Source organism: Oreochromis aureus, linkage group 13 (genome assembly GCF_013358895.1).
Source record: "Oreochromis aureus strain Israel breed Guangdong linkage group 13, ZZ_aureus, whole genome shotgun sequence".
Classification (NCBI taxonomy): domain Eukaryota; kingdom Metazoa; phylum Chordata; class Actinopteri; order Cichliformes; family Cichlidae; genus Oreochromis; species Oreochromis aureus.
In genome coordinates, this window is record NC_052954.1 from 1,635,854 (window position 1) to 1,658,026 (window position 22,173).

Genomic DNA, 22,173 nt, shown 5'->3' on the forward strand with positions numbered 1-22,173 from the left:
ACTCTACCCTTTTCAGGCTGAGGGCAATGACCTCTCCACCACTGCTGACACCACGTTGGCAGAAGAATTAAATAATCTCTTCTTTCACTTTGAGACAAAGAGCCCTGACACAGCTGAGCCGCTTCCAGAGTCCACCAGCCACGCTCTCTCGTCCTCCAGGAACAGCAGGTGCTGAAAGCTGTGAACAGGAAAGTTGCTGGGCCAGATGGAGTACTTGGTAAAGCACTTTGTGCCTGCGGTGACCAGCTAGAGGGAGTCCTGACCGGGATGTTTAACCTCTCACTGTCACAGTCCACTATCTCTCTGTGCCAAAATCATCTGCTCCAAAGTGCCTCAGTGACTACACACCCATTGCTTTAATGTCTGTAGTCATGAAATGCTTCGAGAGGCTTATGCTGCTATACATAAAGGCCTGCCTTCAACATAACCGGGACTCTCATCAGTTTGCCTACAGGGTAAAGATAAATCGACAGAGGACACCATTCCCACAGCCCCGCACACATTCAGAGCTTTTGTTGTATCTCTTTTTTAGGTTAATCTTTATATTTATAATAATCCTGCATTTTAATTTCTATTAGCTTTACTGTCCAGTTTCTGTTCATGATTATAGTTGTTAGTATTGTGTTCTTTCTTTTATCTTCCTGTCTTCAGTGTTTCCCTGTATTTAGTGAAATCTCTGTCACCCTGTTGGTGTTCCCTGTTTAGTTATTTCCTGATAGTCTTGTGTTCTTATGCATTGTATTCAGTTTTTGTCCCATTTGATTAGTCACAGCTGTGTCTCATCACCCTCCTTTGACTGCCTATTTAAGACTTTAGTTTGTCTGACTTAATTTCTATTACTGGCTGCCACTGGACTGTCTGCTCACGTTTTTAAGGTCAGATTTTGTTACAGAAATAAGAATGATTTTAGAGCAGCTTGCTAAACGTGGCCCAAAAAGTTTCAAGACCCCCCCCCCCAATATACTGAGGTGGTGTGGGATCATATTGACAACAAATGTTTCAGAACTATTCCTGACGTCTAAAAGAAATTACAAGAAAGCTTCCCAAAGAGTTTAGGCTGTGTTAAAAAAACAAACGGGGTAATACCAAATAGTGACTCAAGCTTATTAGAACTGAACAGTTTTTGCCTTGGATATTGTATTTCTATGTATATTTGTACATAAATAAATGCACAATTTTTCCATTTTCATTGCAAAACATAAAGAATCTATGTATGTGTGAATTCATCAGATGTTTCCTAAATACAATTCAATAAAAAAAAACATGTATTTGTGATTAGAATGGAAATCCTGTCTTTGTGTCATGTGGCTTAGACATCATGGTTTCATAAGAGCAAAACAAACCTTCAGTTTTCACTCTGATATTTTCTGTTATGGAACTAAAGCCACAAGTCTTCTCTGAGCTAAACCTCCTGATCAGTTTACACATGACAGCACGTGTTAGCGTGAACTTCAGTTTCCCCTAAAGTAGAACCATGTGTCACATGCCAGGAAAACTGACAGACACATGCTGTTACTCAACTAGTAGCATGCCTCGTCTTTCTTTTTCTTTTTCTGATCTTCTTTAACAACAAAGAAGATCATTTTTATTTGAGATTTTCATTACCCACGTGTGAACTGAGACCAGTCATAGACCAGCATTTTTCAAACCGAATATTTATTTGTAACAAATATCAATAGATCTGTCATGACTAGGGATGGGTATCGAAACCCGGTTCTTGTTGAGAACTGGTTCCCACTGTTTCAGTTCCTTGGAATTGTTTGCCATTTTTGCAAACGATTCCCTTATCGATTCCAGTCGCCCCGAATGACGTCACCACGTTGCAGAGCGTCATTTACCTGGCAGGAAACACGGCGCCTAAGCGGCTCAAACGCTCAAAAGTTTGGTTATACTTTACCAGAACGGATGACAACAGGGCAACCTGCAATACTTGCAAAGTAGATATTTTATTTAAAGGAGGAAACACTACGAATATGCAAAAGCATTTGCTCACAAAACACGCGATGACCTTAAATGAATGTCGTGTTTTTAATTCCGCTCCGGACTCGTGAATCTCAACCCAGCAGCAGCGGTAACGTTTGCACGTCCTCTCCCGTTAATGCGGCAGGTAAATAATCAACTAACAGTGCATATTATGTTAGCGCGATCTGCCTTATTACAAAACCTGCCATCACTGTGCATTTATGTGACCATGATGAGACAGACAGAGTCTGGCTGGCAGTTCTCGCTGCAGTCTACCGGTAGAGTCTCCTTTCAGGCCAGGATAGACGAATGTCACCGAGCAGTGACTAAGTTTGTGGTCAAAGGCTTGCACCCATTTGCCACAGCAGATGCCCCCGATTTTCGGTAAGTGAATGTGTTTAATTGTAGGCAGGGACATTACTGGATATTCTTGTGTAATTGCTACAGAATAATTTATGTTATACTTTGTTATTGCTACAGAAGAATATTTATTTTATTATTTTACATTTACAATTTTTTCCTGGGGACCCTGTGACACCCCATTGAAGAGCCGTAGGCTGTGGATCTCTTAAGATCTCACTGTTGGGTTTGTAAGGCCATGTTACTCCTAAATTTCTATCTTGTTCAAAGAGAAGATGTAAAACAAAGTTCTAAGCTAATCGACCTTAGTGTTCTCCTTTTTTAAAAAGAATTGATAAAGAATCGAATCGTTAAACAGAATCGAAAATGGAATCGGAATCGTGAAAATCTTATCAATACCCATCCCTACTCATGACTGGCAAGAGCACTCAAAGACCAAACCCCTTTGGGTTTCCTGATGATCATTATTATCAGATATATTTTTCAATCAGTAAAAGTAGCAGTTTGTCTTGTGACAGATGTACAGTTATCAGGTGCCAGCATCTACCCCTTTATGTGAACATTTATTTTACTACATTCAGATAACTTTAGCTTTAGTAAGGGAGGTAATAGAGTAAATATACTCTTGGTTCTAACCCCAGCTGGGGCCTTTCTGTGTATATATTCTCCTTGTGACCTGACTTGACCCTGACTTTTTCTCAGATGCGTACATGTTTGGATAACCGGTTTGTCTGTTTACGCCAAGCTGAACAGTGCTGAATTAGCAAAAGCAATCAGCAGCTGAACTGGTTATTATCAGTTCCTTTATTATATTTATATTTATATTTATTATACCTCTCTAAATGTGACTATCCAGAGTTGGGACCAGGAAGCAGAGTTGCAGTCTTACACGCCTCTCTGCAGCTTCTCTCCTCCTTTTACCCCCCAAAACAATTTAAACATTAAAAAAAATCACAAAGAAAGAACAATATATATTATCCACAACTGCACTAAAGAATAAAGCAGTGAAATGTGAATTAATACACATTAGCATTCTCTCTTCTAAGTCCCTGTTAGTACCTGTGAATTAGCAATTCATTAGCAAATCGATTTACTCTGCCTTACAGAAACCTGGTTGCAGCAGGATGATTATGTTAGTTTAAATGAATCAACACCTCCGAGTCATTCTAATTGTCAGCTTCCTCAAAGCGAAGGGGGAAGTTTTTATCTGATTTAGTGCTCAGGTCAGATAAAATAATTATTGTGGGTGATTTTAACATCCATGTAGATGCTAAAAATGACAGCCTCAACATGGCATTTAATCTGTTATTAGACTCAATTGGCTTCTCTCAAAATGTAAAAGAACCCACCCACCACTTTAATCACACTCTAGATCTTGTTTTAACATATGGCATAGAAACTGAACATTTAACAGTGTTTCCTGAAAACCCTCTGCTGTCTGATCATTTCCTGATAACATTTACATTTACAATAATTGATTACACAGCAGTGGAGAGTAGACTTTATCAAAGTAGATGTCTTTCTGAAAGTGCTGTAACTAAGTTTAAGAATATAATCCACCCATTGTTATCAAACCCAATTCCCACAAGACTGCTCAAAGAAGTCCTACAATTAATTCATGCCTCAGTCTTAACTATGATCAATGTCTTGATGCATTCTCAATCATCCAGGAAAGTAAATCTCCAAAAGTTGAATCTGTTCATCTGGACGTAGCGTTTTGTGGGAGAAACGTTTCGTCACTCATCCAAGTGACTTCTTCAGTCTCAGCTGACTGCAGGTTTCCCCAAACCTTATAAACAGTACATTTGCATAATGACTGAAACCAGCCCACTGAAGGAACAATGGGCTGTGAGGTCAGTTCCTTAATCATAATTATGCAAATTCCCATGACCATTGATCAACAATCACTGACCAAACCCACTGATCAAAGACCACTGATCAATGGCCATGAGTCCCATTCACAGAGAGTTGGGGAATGGCTGCAATCACAGCATTGTAAGATGGCGAAAGATGTACCCTTAGGCCCCCTCCTCGATTCAGAGATGGTCTTTCCCTTTTCACGTAAATGGCCTCCTTGACTCCGCCCTCAAACCAGCGTTCTTCCCTGTCCAGGATGTGTACATCCTCATCCTTGAAAGAGTGTCCACTGGCCTGTAGGTGAAAATAAACTGCAGAGTCCTGGCCTGATGAGGTAGCTCTTCTGTGTTGTGCCATCCGCTTCGCTAGAGGTTGTTTGGTTTCCCCGATGTATAAATCCTGGCAATCCTCCTGGCACTTAACAGCGTACACTATGTTACTCTGTTTGTGTCGGGGGACCCGATCCTTGGGGTGGATGAGTGACGAAATGTTTCTCCCACAAAACGCTATGTCCAGATGAACAGATTCAACTTTTGGAGATTTACTTTCCTGGATGATTGAGAATGCATCAAGACGTTTTAACCCACTTTGGCAAGGACTGCCTAAAGCTTGTACGTCAGTATGAGCAAACAGCACGTAAGATGGCGGACTACAGGAACCACCTGAGATTCAGCCTCAGATGCCGACAAAACAGGATTACTCCTAAAAGTCTGCAAATGAGCTCTTCAGTTAAAGGTTTCCGGGCAACAAAAATCCTCCAGAAGGCACAGCATCAGTTGCTTAATGAACGGGTGAGGCAGACAAATTTTACCATCGACATGCTAAAATCTCAAGAGGAGCGGATCCGACGGAGACTGACTATGCTTTTAGATGAGAATACTCTTAAAAAGGTGTTTGACTTCACTGAGAAGGCTCGTCTAGCACAGCACAAGAAGTCTAAGACCAGGCAACAAAGGAAGTTTGACTTACTTTTTGTGCGTCGAAACCACCACACAAAATACGGAGAGTGTCCTCAGTGGCCAGAAGAGACAAGGATGCGACATGGAGGATGTGGACAAGTGGGTGAAGAATTTGTCTGACAGACAGCTCACCCAAACAGAGAAAAACATCCTTGCTAAAGGGCTGAATTTTGCCGTCACACCGAGACAAATCCCTCTAGTGGAGCTGATCACAGCCACAGAAACAGCAATTCGTAACAACAATATTGCAGAAGTGGAAGCAGAGCAACTACGGACGAAAGTTTCGGCCTGTCTCAGCAACGCAAAGCCCCAGCATCCAACATCACCATGGAGGAGAGGAAGGCACTCACATCACTTAGTGATGACAACAACATTATCATCCTTCCGCAGACAAGGGTAGGTGCACAGTATTGCTTAACCAGAAAGACTATCATGAGAAGATTTTGTCACTACTCAGTGATGAAAATACTTATGAGCCCCTGAAACGAGACCCAGGAAGTGGCTACAGGAGGAGGGTGATAGACTGTCTGAAGCAGTTAGAACAAGACAAGGCTATCGACCGGACCTCATACCACAGGCTGTACCCAGGGGAGTCTACACCAAGTCTGTATGGCTTACCGAAAATACATAAGCAGGGTGCACCTTTAAGACCGAATGTCTGCATGATCAACTCGGTCACCTATAACATCTCCAAGTTTCTGGCTTCGATCCTCAACCCGCTGGTGGGCAGCTCTGAACACCACATCCAGAACACCCTGGATTTTGTTGAGAAGGTGAGAGATGTCATTATGGAGGCAGATGAAACCATGGTCTCGTACGATGTTACATCTCTCTTCACTTGCATCCCAGTCACGGAAGCGTTGGAGGTAGTCCGTAAGAGATTACAGGATGACACCAACCTCAGCAACAGGACCACTCTCAGCATCGACCAAGTGTGTTTGCTTTTGGAACTGTGTCTTCATTCCACCTACTTCACATACAAGGGTCAGTTCTACAGGCAGAAACATGGGTGTGCCATGGGCTCCCCAGTTTCACCCATCGTGGCCGATTTGTACATGGAAGAAGTGGAAAAGAGGGCTTTGCTATCCTACCCTGGAACACCACCAAGCCATTGGTTCAGATATGTGGATGACACCTGGGTGAAAATCAAATCTCAGGACGTACCACATTTCACGGATCACACTAACTCGGTGGACCGACACATCAAATTCACCAGGGAGGATATGAAAAGTGGCAGGTTAGCCTTCTTAGACTGTGAGATTTCCATCAGTAATGGGGGACATCTAAAAGCTGACTTGTACCGTAAACCTACGCATACGGATCAGTATCTAAGGTTTGACTCTCATCATCCACTGGAGCACAAACTGGGTGTCATCAGGACGCTACAACACAGAGCGAACACCATCCCCACTGACACAGCGGCCAGGGAGGCAGAAGGACAGCACATCAAGAAGGCCCTGAGTAAATGTGGTTATCCCAGCTGGACTTTTGTCAAAGCTGGGAAGGCACCTAAAGAAAGCTCCAGCCGATCCAGGAGAGAAGGACAACCGCTGCCCAGGCGAAAACCTGTAGTGATCCCATATGTGTCAGGAGTATCGGAGCAGTTGAGACGCATTTTTTCTAAACACCGGGTCTTTGTGGCTTTTAAACCCCAAAATACGCTGCGCCAAAAACTGGTCCACCCCAAGGATCGGGTCCCCCGACACAAACAGAGTAACATAGTGTACGCTGTTAAGTGCCAGGAGGATTGCCAGGATTTATACATCGGGGAAACCAAACAACCTCTAGCGAAGCGGATGGCACAACACAGAAGAGCTACCTCATCAGGCCAGGACTCTGCAGTCTATCTACACCTACAGGCCAGTGGACACTCTTTCAAGGATGAGGATGTACACATCCTGGACAGGGAAGAACGCTGGTTTGAGGGCGGAGTCAAGGAGGCCATTTACGTGAAAAGGGAAAGACCATCTCTGAATCGAGGAGGGGGCCTAAGGGTACATCGGTCGCCATCTTACAATGCTGTGATTGCAGCCATTCCCCAACTCTCTGTGAATGGTACTCATGGCCATTGATCAGTGGTCTTTGATCAGTGGGTTTGGTCAGTGATTGTTGATCAATGGTCATGGGAATTTGCATAATTATGATTAAGGAACTGACCTCACAGCCCATTGTTCCTTCAGTGGGCTGGTTTCAGTCATTATGCAAATGTACTGTTTATAAGGTTTGGGGAAACCTGCAGTCAGCTGAGACTGAAGAAGTCACTTGGATGAGTGACGAAACGTTTCTCCCACAAAACGCTACGTCCAGATGAACAGATTCAACTTTTGGAAACTATGATCAACTTTTCTCTGTTAATGGCCTGTACCACCTTTACACTTGCAGTAAATAAACCATTACTTAAAAAGACATTACTTGACCCAGCTGTCTTAGCTAATTAATCTTCCTTTTATCTGAAGAATTCTTGATGGACAAGGTATAAAACAGCAAACTGATCATCTGCAGATAAGTGCTTTATTTGAAGAGTCTCAGTCAGATGAAAGTGGTGTTTGTGAAGGCTACAAATCATCTTCATATGTCCACTGACAGTGTGACAGTGGACTCAACTCTGTGCTTGTCCTGTTGAACCTCAGTATTTTATTACAGTCAGTTTATTCAAATGGAGAGTCCTCTTCACACACTAAGGTTAATTATGAAGTTACACACAGTTCTGTACTATGACCAATCCTATTTACATGATACAGGTTTCCCTTAGTTAGTATCATCAGAAGGCATAGCATACATTTTCACAACTGTATCTACACATGAAGCCAGATAACACAACATAACCAAATGGCATTACCTTGGCCTCCAGAAGCACTGTGAGGATTCTTGGACTAATTTGTCATGAGGATACATCTTTTAATGCACATCTTAAACAAATATGTAGGACTGCTATCGTGTATTTCTGCAATATCTCTAGAAATATCCTGTCTCAGAGTGACGCTGAAATTTTTGTTCATGCATTTATTACTTCTAGGTCGGACTACTGTAATTCATTTTTATCAGGTTGTCCTACAAACTCCCTGAAAAACTTTCAGTTGAACCGAAATGGGCAGTGAGAGTCCTGACAGGGACTAGAAAGAGAGAATGTATTTTCCCATATAGGTGTCTCTTCATTGGGTCCCCCTTAAATACAGAATTAAATTTAAAAAAACTCTTTTTCACATACAAGGTCTTCAATAATGTCACGTATACTTTATTAATCCCAATAGGGAAATTAGTCCTCTGCATTTAACCCATTTACTCAGTGAAGCAGTGGGCAGTCAGCAATCCAGCACCCGGGGAGCAGTATGTGGGGACGGTACCTCGCTCAGGGGTACCTCAGGGTAGCCCTTCAGTGTATTTGATCCCCCAACCCGACCTATCGCTGCCCCATCTTATCTTAAAGACCTCGTAGTACCAGTACCCTGTCACCCCAAAACAGCACTTCAGTCTTAGATTTCTGGCTTACTTGTTGTTCCTAGAGAATTTAAAAGTAGAATGCGAGCTAGTCTTTAGCTTGTAGACATGAGAATATCAGTCTTTTTTTTTTTTTTTATCTCGGGGTAACTTTGAGGGCATGTGCTCACCTCCTTCAGACAAACTGTCGGTTTCAACAGAAAACACCAAAACTGAATACCAAGTAATTCAGGTAACAGCATTTTTTACAAAATACCAAATAGTTTGTGTTTAAATAAAGAATAATTCCAAGTGAACCAATCACACATTCACACATAAACAAAATGACCAATTAGCAATTAAGGGGGTGGTACTGGCTGGCTGGTTAAACCTAATGGTGCCCAAATAGGCCCTGGACTGAACCACTACTACAGAAAAATGCAAACAAGTTAAAATTACACGTAGCAATCACAGGAACTATTAAAAAAATGAATAAGAAAAATCTTTGTCCTTCTCCATCTTGGAAGGAGGTGAAGCTGTGCCAGAAATGTTTGGATATCTATGTTGGCCAAAAACAGCAATTTTGAGTGTCTGTATGATCAATCAATATTATCGGGACTACAAATGGAAACTTAAATACACTGAAACCAGAAAGCCTCCAAAACCAATTCAATTCAATTCAATTCAATTCAATTTTATTTATATAGCGCCAAATCACAACAAAAGTCGCCTCAAGGCGCTTTATATTGTACAATAGATCGCACAATAATAAATACAGAGAAAACCCCAACAATCATATCATATGACCCCTATGAGCAAGCACTTTGGCGACAGTGGGAAGGAAAAACTCCTTTAACAGGAAGAAACCTCCGGCAGAACCAGGCTCAGGGAGGCGGCCATCTGCTGCGACCGGTTGGGGTGAAGAAGGAAAACAGGATGAAAGACATGCTGTGGAAGAGAGACAGAGATTAATAACAGATATGATTCGATGCAGAGAGGTCTATTAAAACATAGTGAGTGGCTGGAAAGGAAAACTCAATGCATCATGGGAATCCCGGCAGCCTACGTCTATTGCAGCATAACTAAGGGAGGATTCAGGGTCACCTGGTCCAGCCCTAACTATATGCTTTAGAAAAAAGGAAAGTTTTAAGCCTAATCTTGAGAGTAGAGATAGTGTCTGTCTCCCGAATCCAAACTGGAAGCTGGTTCCACAGAAGAGGGGCCTGAAAACTGAAGGCTCTGCCTCCCATTCTACTTTTAAATACTCTAGGAACAACAAGTAGGCCTGCAGTGTGAGAGCGAAGTGCTCTAATAGGGTGATATGGTACCACAGGGTCATTAAGATAAGATGGGGCCTGATTATTTAAGACCTTGTATGTGAGGAGCAGGATTTTGAATTCAATTCTGGATTTAACAGGAAGCCAATGAAGGAAGCCAAAACAGGAGAAATCTGCTCTCTCTTTCTAGTCCCTGTCAGTACTCTTGCTGCAGCATTTTGGATTAGCTGAAGACTTTTCAGGGAGTTTTAGGACATCCTGATAATAAAGAATTACAGTAGTCCAGCCTGGAAGTAATGAAGGCATGAACTAGTTTTTCAGCATCACTCTGAGACAGGATATTTCTAATTTTAGAGATGTTGCAAAAATGGAAGAAAGCAGTCTTACATATTTGTTTAATATGTGCGTTAAAGGACATGTCCAGGTCAAAAATGACTCCAAGGTTCCTCACAGTGTTACTGGAGGCCAAGGTAATGCCATCCAGAGTAAGAATCTGCTTAGATACCATATTTCTAAGATTCTCAGGGCCGAGTACAATAACCTCAGTTTGATCTGAATTAAGAAGCAGAAAGTTAGCGGCCATCCAGGTCTTTATGTCTTTAAGACATTCCTGCAGTTTAACTAATTGGTGTGTGTTACCTGGCTTCATGGATAGATAGAGCTGCGTGTCATCTGCATAGCAGTGAAAATTTATGCTATGTCTTCTAATGATGCTGCCTAAGGGAAGCATGTACAATGTAAATAGAATTGGTCCTAGCACTGAACCCTGTGGAACACCATAATTGACCTTAGTGGGTGAAGAGGACTCTCCATTTACTTGAACAAATTGGAGTCTATTAGATAGATATGATACAAACCACTGCAGCGCAGTACCTGTAATACCTACAGCATGTTCTAATCGCTCTAATAGGATATTATGATCAACAGTATCGAACGCTGCACTGAGGTCTAGCAGGACAAGCACAGAGATGAGTCCACTGTCAGAGGCCATAAGAAGATCATTTGTAACCTTCACTAAAGCTGTTTCTGTGCTGTGATGAGCTCTGAAACCTGACTGAAACTCTTCAAATAAGCCATTCCTCTGCAGATGATCTGTTAGCTGTTTGACAACTACTCTTTCAAGGATGTTTGATATGAAAGGAAGGTTGGAGATTGGCCTATAATTAGCTAAGACAGCTGGGTCTAGAGATGCTTTTAAGTAAAGGTTTAACTACAGCCAGCTTGAAGGCCTGTGGTACATAGCCGATTATTAGAGATAGGTTGATCATACTTAAGATCGAAGAATTAATTAATGGCAGGACTTCTTTGAGCAGTTTTGTAGGAATGGGGTCTAAAAGACACGTTGATGGTTTGGAGGAATTAATTATTGAAGTTAACTCAGAAAGATCAATTGGAGAAAAAGAGTCTAACTTAACATCGATGGTACTAAAAGTAGCTGTAGATAATATTACATCTGTGGGATGATTATTGGTAATTTTTTCTCTAATGATAAAAGTTTATTTGTGAAGAAGTTCATGAAGTCATTACTAGTTAACGTTAAAGGGATGGTTGGCTCAGTAGAGCTCTGACTGTTTGTCAGCCTGGCTACAGTGCTGAAGAGAAACCTGGGGTTGTTCTTATTTTCTTCAATCAGTGACGAATAGTAAGATGTTCTGGCTTTATGGAGGGCTTTCTTATAAAGCAGCAAACTATTTCTCCAGGCTAAATGATGATCCTCTAAATTTGTGACACGCCATTTCCTCTCCAGCTTACGAGTTATCTGCTTTAGGCTACATGTTTGAGAATTATACCACGGAGTCAGGTACTTGGATTTGAGGCCTTAGTTTTCACAGGAGCTACAGTATCCAGAGTCGTCGTGCGTAGTGAGGAGGTAAAATTATTAACAAGATAATCGACCTCTGTTGGAGTAGCGTTCAGATAGCTGCTCTGCTCTATGTTGGTACAGGGCATTGAAGATGATAACAGTGGGTGGATTATATTCTTAAACTTAGTTACAGCACTTTCAGAAAGACATCTACTTTGATAAAGTCTACTCTCCACTGCTGTGTAATCAATTATTGTAAATGTAAATGTTATCAGGAAATGATCAGACAGCAGAGGGTTTTCAGGAAACACTGTTAAATGTTCAGTTTCTATGCCATATGTTAAAATGAGATCTAGAGTGTGATTAAAGTGGTGGGTGGGTTCTTTTACATTTTGAGAAAAGCCAATTGAGTCTAATAACAGATTACATGCGATGTTGAGGCTGTCATTTTAGCATCTACATGGATGTTAAAATCACCCACAATAATTATTTTATCTGAGCTGAGCACTAAATCAGATAAAAGTCTGAGAAATCAGAGAGAAACTCTGTGTAAGGCCCAGGTGGACGATAGATGATAACAAGTAAGACTGGTTTCTGAGTTTTATAGCTGGGGTGGACGAGGCTAAGCATCAGGCTTTCAAATGAATTAAAAGTCTGTCTTGGTCTTTGGTTGATTAATAGGCTGGTGTGAAAAATTGCTGCCACACCGCCCCTCGGCCTGTGCTTCGAGGTTTCTGGTAGTTAGAATGACTCGGGGTGTTGATTCATTTAAACTAACATAATCATCCTGCTGCAACCAGGTTTCTGTAAGGCAGAGTAAATCGATTTGTTGATCAATTATTAAGTCATGTACTAACAGAGACTTGGAGGAGAGAGACCTAATATTTAATAATCCACATTTCACTGTTTTACTCTTTGGTTCAGATGTGGATACTGTATTGTTCTTTCTTTGTGATTTTTTATGTTTAAGTTGTTTGTTGCTGGTTTTTAGTTTGTTTTTTGTCTGTTTGGGAGCTGACACAGTCTCAATGGAGATGGGTTTTTGGGGGGGTAGCAGGAGGAGAGAAGCTGCAGAGAGGCGTGTAAGACTGCAACTCTGCTTCCTGGTCCCAACTCTGGATAGTCATATTTTGGGGGGTTTAATAAATTGGTCCATATTTCTAGAAATGAGAGCTGCTCCATCCAAAGTGGGATGGATGCCGTCTCTCCTAACAAGACCAGGTTTCCTCCAGAAGGTTTGCCAATTATCTATGAAGCCCACATCGTTTCTGGGACACCACTCAGACAGCCAGCAATTTAAGGAGAACATGCGGCTAAACATGTCACTCCTGGTCTGATTGGGGAGGGGACCAGAGAAAACTACAGAGTCCGACATTGTTTTTGCAAAGTTACACACCGATTCAATATTGATTTTAGTGACCTCCGATTGGCGTAACCGGGTGTCATTACTGCCGACGTGAATTATGATCTTACTGTATTTACGCCACCCTTAGCCAGCAGTTTTAAATTTCCTTCAATGTCGCCTGCTCTGGCCCCTGGAAGACAATTGACTATGGTTGCCGGTGTCTCTAGCTTCACATGTCTGAGAACAGAATCGCCAATTACCAGAGTTTGACCCCGGCGGGTGTGTCGCCGAGTGGGGAAAAAGCAGTTGAACACATGAACAGGTTGGTGGTGTACCTGGGGCTTCAGTTTAAGACTATGCTTCCTCCTCACCGTCACCCAGCCGCCCTCTTTCCCCAGCTGCTTGGGGTCTGCCGGGGAACAGCTAGCGGGGCCTACGCTATCTTCGGCTGCACCAGCTACAGGGGCCTGGCTAGCTACGGGTGAATGAAGGGTGCGAAGCCGAGTCTCCAATTCAGTAATCCTGGCCTCCAGAGCTGCAAATATGCTACATTTGTTGCAGGTATCATTACTGCTAAAGGAGGCCGAGGAGTAACTAAACATCTGACACAATGAGCAGGAAAGTGCAGGAGGGACAGGTGAAGTAGCCATGGTGCTAACGAGTCGGCTACGAGCTAAGCTAAGCTAGTGAAACAGTACAGAGACATCCATCCATCCATCCATTCGCTTCCGCTTATCCTTTTCAGGGTCGCGGGGGGCGCTGGAGCCTATCCCAGCTGTCATAGGGCGAGAGGCGGGGTACACCCTGGACAGGTCGCCAGTCTGTCGCAGGGCCAACACACAAGGACAGACAACCACTCGCACACACATTCGCTCGCACATTCACACCTAGTGGCAATTTGGATTATCCAATTAACCTATCCCCACAAGTTGCATGTCTTTGGACGGTGGGAGGAAGCCGGAGTACCCGGAGAGAACCCACGCAAACACGGGGAGAACATGCAAACTCCACACAGAAAGACCCCGGCCTGATGTTGGAATTGAACTCAGGACCTTCTTGCTGTGCGGCAACAGTGCTAACCACCGTGCCACCGTGCTGCCCTAGTACAGAGACAGTGAGTGAATACTTTGGCTATAAATTAGGTAGTGAGCACACAGAAAGGGTGATTCAGATGAAGCATGTTAAGTTTATACTATGAAAAAGGGATGTATCAAAAGATTTAAATTAAATTGCTAAGCAGAAAAGCTGCTCAGAAACACCACTGTGTTTGAGCAGGAACAGGAAGTGATACTCTACCACAGAGCGAGCGAACACCAAGTCACACACAGCCGCTGAGCCCAACAAATTGCCAAATTCCTGGCACTTGCCATACAGAATATAACTGGTGCTATAAACAAATGCACTTATAATTACACTTCAATAAACTACTTTACAGATGTGTGTGTTTGTGTGTGTGCGTGTGTGCGTGTGTGTGTGTGTGTGTGTGTGTGTGTGTGTGTGTGTGTCTTACCACAGCAGGGGAGTTTACGACAGCCAGATTGTACCCATAAAGCATAGAGCTCCCAAAGGAGGTAAGGAATGCCACTGCCAGCAAAGAGGCCGTGAGGTGCTGTAGACAGACAATGAGAGACACATTAACAAGTAGGTTTCATGCAGAGTACGATGGTAAGGTCATTTCTTCTTAAAGTTAAAACGAAACATTTTATACACTGTGTGAATAAAAAGATCAGTTAAGTTTTAAATTGTAATTTTTTCACCAACATTTATAAATCTCTGATTGCGTGACAAATAAGAAAGTTTGTGTAAAGCAATCAGATTATAAACATTACTGTGTGAAAGTCTTTCACACACACTTTCTTTATATTTAGCTTCTAATCAGTCAGACTTTTACATTTCTGGAAGTCTTTCACTGTTTTTCTTTGGACACTTTTTTATTCATTTTCAGTCCACTCATTGTACCTGACTATCTTTTAGAGGAATTTGTAATTGTTAAGCTATTTAACGCTGACTCATGAAGGCACCAAACCATTCCAGGAATGAACCAGTATTATGTCTACATGTAACAGACAACTTACCAAAGGACTCTTTAGACTCTTTGTTTCTATATCATCTTGTAAAAAACTATTAATATAAAATTTATTACTGTCAGTTTGACAGACATACCTGCACCAGGTAAATGAAAACTTGGTGCATCAGCATGGTGTGTGGTGCGTGTGGTGTGGCAGACATTTTAAAAAATCTACACCAGATGAACAGAAAGTGATGGCCTTACATAATCCAGCAAAAGACAGATACAGCACCTGAGAGATGCATTTGACCCATCTACTGTTCACAGAATTGAACTGAACATCTGTGCGACAGGTCTTATGGAGCGATGAGGTACAAAAGTAGGTACAAGGTACAACAGTGTGTCTACAACAATGTCTAAAACATGATGGAGTCGCTCCTTTGAAGTTCAGCATAGGGTTATCTTGCCAAAAATAGAAAAATAGTGTGGAAACATGGAAAGAAGAGCTTTGGAAACTGTAGGTTTGCTCAGAGTACTGTCTGACATGGAGTTGTGTGCTGGTTTTTGTGTGGAACTGGGAGTTGACAGGATTTGTTTGGATAATGAGGATATACCTGGACGAGACTGTGACTGTTGCTACTGCTTTAACATTTCTGATTTTGCAAAATATTCACTGTAAGTAAATGCACTGTCATTTATTTGGAGCCCTGCATTTGAGTCCTGCTTCTTAGGTCACTTTGACAGAAGTGGCATCTCCCTCACTGGAACCTCAAGGCTTGTCATAATTTGAGGCAATCTCCATTCAGAGATATTGAGACAAGATTCTACAACCAGTGACAAGCCCATGTCTGCAGAGTCTGGGACCAAACACTGTCCTCCAAGATGACAACTCTCACCCCCATAAAGCGGGGTTTATCAAAGACTCCCTCAAGAATTTGGGAGTGGAGAGGATCGAATGGCCTGCCTGTAGTCCTGAACACAATCCCTTCGAACACTTGTGGATCAGCTTGGGTGTGCTGTTCGTGCCAGAGTGACCAACACAACCACAGGGCTGACTTGAATCCCACTGGAGTATGTGACTAAGCTGGCCTTTTGATGTGGCCATCTACCTGCACAGATCACTTTCACACCCGGAGAGTACTAGAAGCGCTGTGAAGGTCATGACTTTTGAATTCTCCAGTTATTCAGTATAATCCACCTGGCACTGCTGAGAGAGAGGCTGGAAGGAGCAGGAGTCGACTGTTACCTGACTGCTTGGACAATCGACACCCTCACTAATAGCAAACAATATGTGAGGCTTCAGGGTTGTGTGTCTAAGGTGGTGGTATCTAGCAGGATGCTCTCTCCCTTCCTCTTTACCCTGTATAGACTGGACGTCAGATAAAGCACCAGATGAAACCATTAAGGGTGAACACACATGGTTTGGACTTCAAGGACACGCACACATTCCTGGGTGTTTACCTTAACAATAAACCGGACCGGTCACAGAACACTCATGCTCTGTACAAGAAGGCCTTCTGTGGTGGCTTCTGCTGGGGACTAGTAAAGAGGGCCAGCTTCGTCCTGACAGCAGTCAGACTGTACCCACACACGATGAATAGTTAGATTATTATCACTCCCACTGCACTTTAGGTACATATGAAAAATAAATATCCTGGTGTATTCTACCATATACAGTAACCATTTTTACACAGTATAGTACTGTGGCTTTTGTGTACACTCTTTTTCTTATTTATTAATTAATTTTATTTTATTTTTTAAATTTTTCTAATATAGCTCTAATTCACCACATCGTTACGTCCCTTGTGCTGCAGTAACAATTGGGTTTAAATAATGTCTATATCTTTGTCTGTGGTTTTTCCACATGTTACTGATGTCCCTGTTTGTTCAACAAATACATTGTTAAATTGCCAATATGATGTTATGGGTACTAATAGAGAAGATTTGGCAAGTTTTTCATGGGCACAACCCCCAAACTCAACTGCTGCTCGACCCACAAATGCATTTTCCTTACGAACATAAACAGGCTTTCCAATGGTTTTAGACTTTTTGTCAAGTAGCACTTTTAAAACAAAGAAATAATCAAACACCTCTTTTTGTGCTAAGTCTGTCTGTAAATTTTCATCAGTGGTTAGATTTATAAATCTCTGATTAAATTTTTTAAAAATTCTTTTTTCATATGAGACAAGGTGTCCTATAGTGGCCAGATCTATATATATAAGGTATTAAGACATCATCATACATTTTTTAAACCTGAGCATTACAGTGTATAATTTTCATAGTAATAGTAACTTTCTGATGAGTCGGGGGCTGAACTGCAGTCAAAGACACAACACTAGAACTAGAATGTGTTGTACATCTCTCTCCATGCCCTTTCCTTTTATACATCACTTGATAATATTTCTTAAAATTCTTTTTCGAGGTCACTTTCTCTTGGACACTAACATTGAAGGACAAATGCTTACCTAAAATAGGTACTCAGGTTGATGACGAAATTTGAAAATGATGTATAAACATTGCAGCTAATATAAAGTGTAAACTGGTTTTTCACAACCTGTATTTGACTATCACACAAAATTTGAACATAGTAATTTGAAAACAAACAGACAAAAAACTACTCCTCGCCTTCAGGGGCAGAATTATCTGAACTAATGAAAGATGAATTCAATTCAATTCAATTTTATTTACACAGCGCCAAATCACAACAAAAGTCACCTCAAGGCACTTTATATTCTAAGGTAGACCGTGCATTAACAGAGAACCTCAACAATCAAACGACCCACTTTGAGCAAGCTTTTGGCATCAGTAGGAAGGAAAAACTCCCTTTTAACATCATCATAGGTTTTCTTTATGGAATACAGTTTTGGCAAAAGCTGCACGTGAGAAAAAACATAATCTGAGCTAATAATTTCATTTCATGTGAGCAGGTATTCATTGCCAGTCGCACAATTAAATTTCTCAGGCATAAATCCAACAACCCACAGGCGTAGTGAGTGCTATAGTCTCAAGTTCTTGTGGGTTGCTGTTTGCAATAAAGTTTCTCAGTTAACTACCAACAGTTATTGTTTGCTTTGTAGCAGTGGAAATACTGACAGCTGACTCTGGATTACGTTAATGCTGAAGAAATCCTTTAAACCACAAGGCAAGCCTGAAGCCTCTGCACTGCTGCCCATTAGTCTGTTATAGATTTTAACATATCTTTTATGATTAAAAAAGACCCATAAAGAGGATCAGGAAGTGTAGTGTGCACCAGGATCTAGCAATTATAACTTTGGCCAAACAGAGAAATAAACATGGCAGCAAAAAGCTTCTCAGTTAGCAGGAGACACGTTAACTGCATATAAAATCAAAGTGAAGCCAGTGACAAATAAGTACAGTGGTGATAACAGCTACAGGTAAACTTCATTTTCAAAAAGTCATAAAATCCTCAAGAAAACAGTTACTGATGTCTAGCACAGGTCACTCTTTCACAGAGATTTTTCATAAAAAGATAAACTATACAACGGCAAATATTTCAATACTTATACATCAACTAATTAAGTTTGGTGTGATTACCTGCTCCAGCTTTACTGACTCAACAACTATACAGAGTTCGAAGCTGTCCAATTTTTCTTTAATAAATAGCTTTAAGATTAAAACAAAAATCATCATAACGAGGAGCATGCATCATTCTTAAAGAAAGGAACATTTTCCTTAATTTTTCTTTTAATTCAAGTGAGCAGTATTCCTCTCAACCAGCAACCTGCAGGAGCGTGAAACTGTAGCAGACACTCACATGCATGGTGACTGCTGAGTTCACACACCCAGTTATACACCACTATACATTTATTCATAAGTTATTATTAATCTTTGGCTCGCTTCTCTTCAATCTCGTCTCTTGCTATTGTGATTTGACACTATGTAAATTCTCTTGAACTGAACTGAACTGCATTGAATTGGGGCAGCACAGTGGTGTGACAGGTAGCACTGTTGCCTCACAGCACTGTGTAGAGTTTGCATGTTCCCCTCGTATATGCGTGCATTCTGTCCTGGTGCTCCTACTTCCTCCCACAGTCCAAATACATGAAGGGTAACAGGTTAATTGGTGATTATTCTACTTTGCCCATTGGTGCTAATGTGAGTATAAATGGTTGTCTTTCTGTGTTAGCTCTGCGACATACTGGCAGTCTGTCCAGACTGTACCCCGCCTCTCATCCTATGGTGGCTGGGATAGCCTCCAGCAACATGGAATCTCCTCTCAGGCCTCGTAACAACCAAGCTGAGTAGGTACATGAGTAAATATATGAAAACTACTGGAAATAACACCACAGGGCCAAAGTACTAAATCCTGGTTGATAGGCAGACTAACCTTAGTATCTCCTGGACTGACTTCAACAGAGAGCCCTACACATGGATAGTGGACTACTTGGCAGAGTAAGAGCTAATAGTCGGCTAACATCCTTCATCAGAAACTTCATAGAACAATGGACCCCATCTCGAATGATATCACACAAGTAACCATCAACAGCAGAATATGATATGATGGACTGTCCCTACTCTTGTTCTGCATAAGGTTCCACCCCCATCCATGTACTTCCTGTACATGGATGACACTGAGCTGTACCGCATCAAGTCACTGATCCACCTCACCAGGACAGCGAGTACATCAGCATGTCACTCAGACTGGATAAGTGTAGCCGAATGGTTGCAAAGAGGGAAAGTGATAGGACTGAAGGCAAAATGGCAGATAGGATAGCCACAAGTACCCGCGGATCCCACGGGTCAGCTAAAATCACAGGTGCGTTCTATTAGTCCATTTTGTTTAGGACGGTTCTTAACTGAGAGACTTGAACCAGAAGCATCTGCATGGAGCAACAATAAGAGCTGTTATATTTCTCCAAATACTAAGCAAAAGAGTTTCAGTGCTTCCTTTTTTGCTTCCTTTAGCAAACACTAGACAATCCTTTATGAAAGGGGAGGATAAAACACTGTCCCATAATTCACTGTGATGGGCCATCTGACCATGAAAACAATCAACATAAAAAACAAAGTGAAGCATAGTATGGAAATGTTAATTATGACTGCATTTTCTATTTCATTCATAACCTGTTAATATATTTAGAACTCAGAGGAGAACTCTGAGCATCACATTGCTGGAATAAAAACCATGTATTGTTGAACTGTTGTTGCAGAGCAGAAGGGTTTACGGGCTCAAGGTTATGATCTATATTAACTTATATAAGTGTGCTTAATTTTCTGTATAAAAAATGTTTATTAGTAAAGTCCTTTGTTATACTGAAGTCTTTAGGATTAATTTTTACTTCTCAAAATTTGAGACTCATGCATGAAGTTTGAGTTAACATTATCTAAGCATGTTGCAAAGCTAAGATGTAGATGGGCTGGTGTTCTTTATTGTTGATACGTGGCTGTTTGTCACACAGTCTGTGTGCTTGGTTAGTTTAAAATGCTACTTTTGATGTTCTGATGTGTTTGGTGTCCAACATCATTAGCTGCACACGAGACCATTCCTGAGTCGAAACACATATTGAGACTTATTTCAGCTTGCTCTTCACCAATGATGAGTCATGGAGTTACTGATTATTGTTTGATACATTTGAACAGGAAGACAGAAGATCAGAAAATCGTGTCAGTCATGAAGTCAATAAGTCAAGTTTTTTATCCAACTTTAGTGTTGGATAAACAACACCACTGTGTTAACATTTCTACTATCCTCTCTATCATAATGAAAGTGTCATCCAGAGTGTTATGGTGAGTCTGTTTTACTAAGGCATTTAACATTTTCAAATTTACATTTTCTACTATCTACTAGGTTACTACTTGTGAAGTACATTACTGAAAGCATTCACATCTATGGAGATCACAAGATGGACTAGCAATAGAAAAAGATTTATCAGAGGAGAATTTAATGTAAAATGAACTAACCTCTCACTGGTACTGTAAAGCTGTATTTGGTGTAATATACAAATAAAAAAACTGATTCTTACAGCTGAAAGTTTTCATTGATTTTTAAAAATGAACATGACAAATTAAATTCAGAATGATTTCTGTTCACTCAGTTATTAAGCTTGACCCACTGAAAATGTTATTTTGTTTACTCAGTTTCCAAAAATTGGTAAATCTTGTCTCATTTATTTAAAAAAAAAAATCAGCGATTTCTTTTTACCACAATAAATTTGTTTCAACTTTCAACCTTACTTAAAAATTGTGATAAAGTAGAGGGCCTCTTCTCGATATTAAATGCTATTAGCTGATATAATTAATGTCCAGCACAAGATGGGATCAGTCAGTTGATAGCCTCAGTTCTGCCTCTGACCCATTTAATTCCTGTCTGTCTGTACTTACCGAAGTGATTTTCCCCGACGGTGGAATTAAAACCTCCTCAGCCATTTAAGAAACGTGTCAGCTGGTCCCAAAAAGTAAAAAGAAAAATGTGTTTTCTCTACACTGCAAAGAATCTCATCGCCTTCGTAGCAGATGTGGTCAAACGGGCTCTCAACCACAGACTGAAGTATTCCAGGCTTTTTCTCCAATGAGCAGTCTGTTTGCCACCAGTAACAAACCCACATAATATCATCACATGATGGAGAGCAGCGTGACAGAGTTGGAGAAAAGCCTGCTGGAAGCAATTAGCTCTAAGTGAATTCACTAAGAAAGAAAAAAGATGCTAGAGACAGAAGGAAAGGAGAGGAGCGAAAAATGCGTTTGTAATAAAAGTAATAGAAAGGGAACACCAAGTCAAACAAGTTATACGTGTGAGACAGGAGAGACGTCAAGAATGAAGGCAAAGAGGAAAGAGGAGATGAAAGGGAGTCAAAAATACAACAGTAGAGAAAAGGAGATGAAAGTAGGGAAAAGGGGAGAATGACAGCTGTGACAGGTTTGTTTTTGTTTGTTTGTTTTTTGTTTGTTTCTTTGTTTGTTTGGTTTTTTTGGGGAGGGGGGGGTACTCTTGTAAAAGAAAACTTTTCCTCTGCATTTATAAGAACCACCACACAGTGAGACTGTTAATCTTTGAATGCATTTCTCCCTCAGTGAACCTTCCACCCAGCCCTACCCCCTGTAACCACAGTCATCATGTGCTCATAGTTTTAGTTGCAGTTGAAAGAAGAGGGGCAGTGTTTACTGTGACCGTGAACAATCACCTGCTTTGCATTACACATTTCTTAATCCTGTGACTTTACCTC

The 22,173-nt window shown here is 41.2% G+C and overlaps 1 protein-coding gene across 1 annotated transcript in view; it reads right to left on the reverse strand.

Annotated features, from left to right (window-relative positions):
* The window catches only part of slc2a15a (solute carrier family 2 member 15a), a 49,642-nt gene extending 28,135 nt beyond the window's left edge, over nucleotides 1–21,507 (reverse strand). Inside the window, exons 1-2 of the mRNA XM_031727203.2 lie at nucleotides 21,332–21,507; nucleotides 14,492–14,590 (exon numbers count right to left, since the gene is read on the reverse strand). Of these exons, the coding sequence (XP_031583063.1) occupies nucleotides 14,492–14,590; nucleotides 21,332–21,376 (144 nt within the window). The 5' untranslated portion in view covers nucleotides 21,377–21,507. The remainder of the gene's footprint in view (nucleotides 1–14,491; nucleotides 14,591–21,331) is intronic.
* Nucleotides 21,508–22,173: the final 666 nt, after the last annotated feature.